Source organism: Rissa tridactyla, chromosome 2 (assembly GCF_028500815.1).
Source record: "Rissa tridactyla isolate bRisTri1 chromosome 2, bRisTri1.patW.cur.20221130, whole genome shotgun sequence".
NCBI classification, from domain to species: domain Eukaryota; kingdom Metazoa; phylum Chordata; class Aves; order Charadriiformes; family Laridae; genus Rissa; species Rissa tridactyla.
In genome coordinates this window covers 130,725,330-130,733,105 of record NC_071467.1, presented here as the reverse complement: position 1 = coordinate 130,733,105, position 7,776 = coordinate 130,725,330, and the positions used below count along the sequence as shown (strand labels likewise).

At 36.2% G+C, this 7,776-nt stretch overlaps 1 protein-coding gene across 1 annotated transcript in view; it reads right to left on the bottom strand.

The window, feature by feature from the left end:
• HIBADH (3-hydroxyisobutyrate dehydrogenase) overlaps positions 1-7,776 on the bottom strand; it is an 85,999-nt gene that overhangs the window by 69,793 nt on the left and 8,430 nt on the right. Inside the window, exons 2-4 of the mRNA XM_054191354.1 lie at positions 7,180-7,340; positions 2,577-2,686; positions 4-125 (exon numbers count right to left, since the gene is read on the bottom strand). Of these exons, the coding sequence (XP_054047329.1) occupies positions 4-125; positions 2,577-2,686; positions 7,180-7,340 (393 nt within the window). The remainder of the gene's footprint in view (positions 1-3; positions 126-2,576; positions 2,687-7,179; positions 7,341-7,776) is intronic.

The following is a 7,776-nucleotide window of genomic DNA, read 5'->3' as shown; positions in this document are numbered from 1 at the left end:
TACCTCCAGAAACTGGAGCATCCATGAAAACAGCTCCCATTTTTTCAACTGCTTTGGCTAATTCTTTTGAAACTGCAGGGTCTATAGTACTGGAATCTATTAGCAATGAGCCTTTCTTCACTTTCCTGAAATAAAGATTAATTATTCAGTATTCATTGCACAAGACATCTGCAACTATTACCATGGCACTGGCTTTCCACAGCATGATAAAATGTACAGACACTTTTTGGTACGCTAATAAACACAAAGTTTTAAACTCTATTGAGCAAGATCTGCTCAGTATGTATACTCCTGAGCATGCATACTGCACAATTTTGAATGACTTAAAGCACAATAAAACCTGAACACAAAAAACCGATGTTCTTCTTAAACACTATTACAAAAAAATACACAAAAAACATGCACTGGGAAAACCTGCCACCATGCAAGCTTGAGCAGTACATAATATACAGATCATCTAAGAGGCATTCTAAGCAACTGAACTAAATGTTGATACAGCCTAAAATTTCATATATAACAATACAATTTTCTTTCTATATATATATATACAATATCTTCAGTCCTTATCAGAACAGCCTGATTGCATTATTAATCATTGTTACAATTTATTGTACTTAAAGATCATAACTAACACCATAAAAGCCCACTGCAGATTTAAAGTGAAGCATGGAGAAAAATGTTAAGTTTTCCCACTGATAGCTAGTAAATTTAGGCAGAAGAATTGTATCCCAAACTGTAGAACACAAAAATAAATGTATATGTGTTTGTTTAAAAAAATGCAATTAAATTTTTTTAATGCTCTCAACAATAAAAAATTGATTATATTTTTATCCCTCTTTCCATTCAATTGCACCATGATTTAATGTCTACTGGACCAACAAACACCACAAAAACAACCAACATAATTTTTCAGTCATAAAAAGGTCGGTAATTTAAAGTTACACATGACAGATTACAAGCCTCGCTGCACCTTGCATGCTGCTGGCAGTGCAGTGAATTTCACTGAATCGAATTACCTAGAAATAGTCTCTCAATATATACATACAGTTGTGGACCCCACTGTAGCTCCAGACTCAAATAGTGCCACATAGACCGAACTTGACCTTTCCCACAGAAGGGATGAGCTGTTGCAGTAAGTTTGCACTCGAAAACCAGGGTGGCAGATACAGTAGTACATCATCTCCCCTTATTTTCAGGACAAGGAGCAGTGGCACAGGGTCCTTGGTAACACAGCGAGATGACTAAATTAACCCTTAAACGCTCCAGAGCATCAATGTTTTCTTCAGTAAAGCTTAAAAAGCTTCAGGAAGTTATCAGTCAGACCAGTCACCAAGGACCAGGTCACTCAGAGTGACAATTAACCACTACTGTCAAATTACACTTCCTTCTTTTGAATACGGAGGCTGAGAAACTGCAGGAGTACAGGACTGCTTTCCACATCCTCTGTTCCCTGCAGTATTTTCCACATCTAGGTACTCAAAAGATTAACTGGCTGTATTATATCAGTAAGTACTGCCAATCGGTCTTCAAAGCACTGCCATCCTGGATACTGTTCTCCCACAGCTGTTTGTCCAGCTTTGTGGGACTGATCCAATTACCCTTCTTCCCTGAAGGGTCTAAGCTACGGATACTTAGATCTGCTCAGTCGTACTTTGTGGGGAATTAAACTATGGATAGTAAGGGAAGGAAGCAACTATTAGTTACTACAGAAAATCCCTCTCCTCTATCTAATTTTCTAATCGCTGCACCTTAATATTGTCTACAATCAATAACTAAAAAAGCTATCATCAGTTTCAGACAACCTACTGTACTTTTGTCTGCTGTATGTTTCTTCATTTACATTATTAACCTGGATAGCAGTAAGATCCTACATGATCCTCAAAGGTATTCAATACCCTTAGTCAGCCTTCTAGGAGCAGTGCACACGTGGCCATAAGAGCCTTTTAAATGATATTTACTTTTCAATTTTGCAAGTCCAAAAAGTCTGAGTATTAGAATTCTGCAAAATATGGATTTTAGGCTCTGTGGAAATCCCTCCGCAAAAGTTAAAAAACACTGCTTCAGATTAAACAGCCTCTTTAGATATTTTCTTGTGTAATAAACAGATAATAAGAGTAGAAATCAATAAAGTCTCATCAGCTATTCTATGTTAATGCACTTTAATATTATGAGAGACAATGGCATCTCTTTAGAACATTTCAGTTACAGGATTTCAAATTAAAGAAAAAAGTATTTGAGCAAATAATTGTTGCCAGCAAATATTCTAGTTACACTCATCTGTAGTACGTTACATTATGGTAAAAGAAACATGCAACTGAGCAGGCAGGTTGTCTCAAATTCATATAAATTATTATTCTACTGAAAATAAAATCAAGACTTTAGCCAAAAGCCATTCGAAAGCAAGCACAGCTTAAGAAAACTCATGTAATTAGAAATACCAATAGTGACAAAACAGAGGAGAACATCAAGTGCCCTAAAGGCACAGCAAAAGTTACAGCAACAGCGATCATTTGACAAACTGTGTAACACAGCCTAGAGTAGGACTGGGAATTCTCCAGCCTACAGCAAATTCTTACTTTAGAATTCCATTTGCTCCTGTGTAAACTTCTATCGCATTGGGACTAGAAGGCAGCATGGTAATAATTCTGTCTGCTTTTTCTGCTACATCTGCTGGCGAATCTGTTACCTTTTCAAGAAAAAAAAATAATACAATTATACAAACTTACATTTCCTGAAAAAGAAATGTCAAACATGTTTGCTGAGTTTGGTTTTAGTATTTGCAAGTCACTGGTCACAACTAAGCAAGGTAAAAAATCAGAACACAAGACAAACTCTGCCCTCCTAAAGGAAATGTTAATTAATCGGATTCAGCAACAGAAAAATAAAAAAAAAATTGAAAAGGATGTTATGTTACAGCAGTTCCTCCAGAACATCCATCAATGGGGATGCTTGTATCCCATCAACCCATTCATGAATCTTCAATTCATTATAAACCATGCATCTATGCAAAATACTGCTCTACAACGTTTCTAAGGAGGGTCAATACTAAGGATGACAAAAATCTCGCTTTCTTCCTTGGTTTATACAGCATTGGAAGATAGGAAGACTGAGTAAAAAAGAAAAAAAGGCTTAATGCACCTCTGAGCCTCCCCTTTAAAAAAAAATCAGATAAACTAATTGATGATTGTCACAATATTATGGCTGACATTTTCAAAAAAAAAGAAAATTATCAGCTAAAGCATACTTCACCAAAAATGTGTGAATAAGTTTCAAAATATATTGTTAGCTATTTGTTGTTAAATAAATATACCTAACTTACCTTCCCCAGCTCATTCTCAGAGGCAGGCAGTATGGTATTTAAGACGTGTACACAGCAAGTGAAATACTGACAGCTAAAGTTTTGTCAATGACTAGTTTTAAATAATTCACTTATTTAAAAAATACATTGTTAATAAATTCATAGCTCAGGGAAAACAGCAACAAAAAACTACAGCTTATTCTTTTATCTTCAACCCACAAAGACCAAATCTGATTTCACTCATTCGAGTAGTTTTACTGAAAGGAATTAGTTTCCAAGCAGGAAGCAACATGAGCAGAAAGTAGATTTTGGTTGTGGATAAGGCTTGTAGTACTTATTTTCTAGTTATTGTTGCTGAATGATGAAGAGGAACCTTAATATTATAACGAACTATTCCGCTTGATAAATTATTTGCCTCGGGTTTTTAAACTTTAAGAAATGTCTTAAGCAAAATTTTATATGCAGTTATTAGTCAGTGTGAATAAATTAGAATTTCCATATCACATGGCTTTAGGGTTAAAGAAATTGCATTAGAAAAAATTGGTTCCTTTCCATAATGTAGACAAATCAACAAATTGATGACCTCGTTTCACCATTCCTTATCTATTTTTAACTACAGGTATTTAACTGACAAATACCTGTAGTTAAAGGCACTTATGTAAATATATTATCTTTTTATATACAATGCTTTTAAGGTCTCAGTATCAAAGAAAGCAAGGTATATACACATTTGTAAGAAATGCTGAATAGCATCTTGAAGGATTTCTGGGATACAGCATGATAAACTTGATTTCTGTTTTACTTACTGTAAAATAAGTAAAAGAAGGGAAGACTGTATATATCCACTGAGCAAAACTCTCTCTCAAAAAAAGAGTAAAGAAACCAGCATAGGTGGGACTTAGAAACACACACTTTCTGTTTTGAAAGAATAAGTTAATACTACAGAAAACATCTGGTAAAATGCACACAGTTATAAAAGGAAACATACTCTAGTCCAAACAACAAAGGTTAGGAGGAATAAATGAGGCCATTATAAGCAGAAAAGCTTCTATACCTGATTAGTTAATTTTATGACTTGCTTCCCTGGAGACCAGAAAGCCTAAAACTTTATATAGGAGTATGACACCTTTGTCTTTAATTCTGAATATCTCTGGTTTGGTTCAGTCCCAATGTGTATTATTAGAGCAGGAGAGAGGAAGTAAGTAGCAAAAAAGTGGGAATTAAAGTGGAAATTGTCATTCTTGGCTTTTTGTTACTGTAAAAAAAATGATTAATAATCCCAGAGGAAACCTACCTACTTGGTTCACCAAGCAGCATACAGAACTTTTTTTTAATTTGGGACTTCATGTCTCAGAAATAAAGTTGAATGATTTGAAAGCTATTAAGAAACATTAAGCATTTGAAATCATTACGAATATATGTGTAACTTCAAAAAAACATATCCAATACTAATTGCTGATTACTAACATAGATTGTACTGTCTCAGAGCAGCAATGCAGCAAGTTCCACACGTGTTCTGATACTTGACAGTTCAAGCAAACTCTTGCAGTATGCAACTGGATAGGGGAGACTTTTCTTCATACTGATCATTGGTTTATGCCCTTAAATATGCGCATCCACTTATATTTATTCCAAAATGCTTCCCTATTTTTTCTTTATATTTATGATCAGTCAATTAATAATCCTGTTTGCCTGAAATGCCATCCTCACTGAATACACTGAAGAAAGCTCTATTTTTATGGTGCTTTATGCATCAGATGACTTCAGTAACACTCTCAAACTTCCAAATTTGAGATATGATTTAAAGATATGTAAACTGAAGCAAAGTGACTGCGTGACATATGCACTCTGCTGTATGAGAAAGAAAGTGATAACTATGAAGAAGGGGAAAGAGAGAGCAGAGTGTGGAGGCAACCTACTTGCTCACAGCACTGATCAGTATTCTCCCTTGTTTGCAGCGTGGCAACTTTCTCCAGGTTTCACCCCAAGCAGTTCCGTATCCTCCTGCTTGCCCAGTTTTCCCCTTACTGTTCACCATCAGCAGGTGGGGGGCTGCCTCCTAAAATATATACTACCTCCCAGCTCTTCAGAGGCTAAATAAAGGGGAATCACAGAATATGCAGATTTACAATCAAATGTGCCTCATCCTCCATATACCTTAGTAGTAGCAATTACTTTAAACAATGCACATTTGACAACATTTACTGTCTCTTGGGGGAATCTCTTCACCTCTGCAACACTCCTGATGGTTTTACCCTACCAGCCAGACCAAAGACAAAGCAGCCCTTGGAGCCCAATGTTCCTTCTACAGCAGTTTCTACAAGGCCCTCTGGACCCACAAGTTTCCAAGTCCTGAAAAAAATGCCGGAGTAGGATTTACACCTATAGATCAAAAAGAGGAAGTTATGTTTACATATTTTCTTTAAGTGTGTTTTATTTGTATTTAAGACTACCCATGTATTCTCTTAGTGATTCACAATCTTAAAACATAGTTTGGGCTTTATTTTTAAAAGCATTACAGTTCACCTTGAATATCACATGTGAAGTCTTGCAATGGATGCCAAGGATTCTATTACTGTGGCAATAAGCTATCCAAATGGGCAGCCACAGCAAAGAACATGAATTAAAAATAGAACCAATTGTTCAAAACAGACTTCTTTTCCATTTGCCCAGCCTCTTACTCAAGACAGGTCTGGCTCATCCCTGAGGGTCTCAGCTCTTTAACAAAATAAAAACAGTAGCTAGGAAAACAAGCTGAAAAGCTTACTTTCTCACTTAAGGCCCAGATTCTGTAATTATTCAGAGGGAGCTGCAGTTAACTATCAACAGGTGCACTACATGATTTTATCTTTTGTGAATCTTGACGTTACTTCATTATTTAAAACAGCTGCAATTAGCTCCAACAGTTTAGACTTTCAAGTCATACAACTCCTCTATCTAGATCTACCTACAATTTCCTTGCCACGGCTGGAAAATTTCCCCCTATCCTCTACACTGTCCCATCTGAGGATTATTTTTGCATTGGTTTATCTTTACTTGAATACATTCTTTTGTTTCAGTGTTTTATGCACCTATCCATCTATCCAACCACAACTATCTAAACTACTGTAGCTTTGAAGTATGTCAAAAACATTCAAATAGGTTTCAGACACTTAGAAAAGGCAATCCCAACCATCTGAGAGACTGGATGCATTTCTGGGTGTATTTAAGGATCAACAAAAGCAATAGCACTGACTGGAGTGGGGCCAAGATTTCGCAGGGTATATGGCAGGAAGGTAAACCTCCTTAATGTGATCAATTTCCTTCCCTCCTTTTTCCTTTTCATTCCTTCCTCTTCTCTCACCATAACCTTCCTCACCTCCAAGAGAATAAGCACTTAAATAATTAGATTTTTCCCCTGCCCCTGAGGACTGCACCTTGAAGCAGCAGGAAAGCTCATACGTCCCTATAACCCTTACAGCTATGCCAGCAGGAATTTTTAACTAGGGTCATCAAACCCGAAAAGGTCAAAGTAGGAACCAGATGAAAAGCAGCCCACTGGCCATATAGACCTGGGGGAGGAGGAAGCAGGAGAAAGGAGGAGGTGAAAGAACAGGCCATCAACCTACTCATAAAAAGGGAAAAAAAAACCCAGCTAGGGAAGTCCAACAAGGTAGCGATTCTGGCTAACGGCATGAAAATTACTTAAGGTAGAATCATGACTTTGCTCCAAGAGAAACCTCCCAGATTCAGATTGTATTCACTAAACTGAACACAATTAATTAATTAATTACAATTGTGATCTTAACAAAGAAAAAAACAGATTATTTAAAAAATAACACATGCAAGAACCATTCAATACATACAGTTACTGTTGGAATAAAGAAAGTTTATTACTATACCTGAGCACCCAAGTCTTGAAATTCTTTACAAGCTTCTGGGAATACATCATATGCAATAACTGGATATCCATGTTTTACCAGGTTTTTTGCCATTGGATTTCCCATGTTACCCAGCCCAATGAATCCAACTGGGGTTTTGGAAGCCATTGCCCTAGAACACACTGATTTCAAAACAATAAATATCAATATATTTGCATTTTAGAGTAATGTGCAACAATGATGTAACAAAAGCTAGCATGTAATCTGTTTGCACTGATTTAGACAACTTAAATAGTTAAACCTAAAAAGGGCAGAAATGTGATTCCCACTCCACATAACTTAAACCATAGATTATAGCTGACATTGTGCCACAAATACCATCCCTGAGCGATTTTTTATATAGCAAAAACCTCCATATTTTAATTAGGAAAATGTGAGTGTTTTAAAAAGCATAGTAATAATCAAACTTGAGCAGCATCCCTGAAAGCTGAGGCCTGGGTTTCAGTCTGAGAGGAGCTCAAATGCAGGCTTAAAATATGCAGGCTTGTCTCTGTTTTGTTATGTGCTTAAATACTAAACTGGAAATGCAAAATCAAATTTTATACATATTTTACAGAC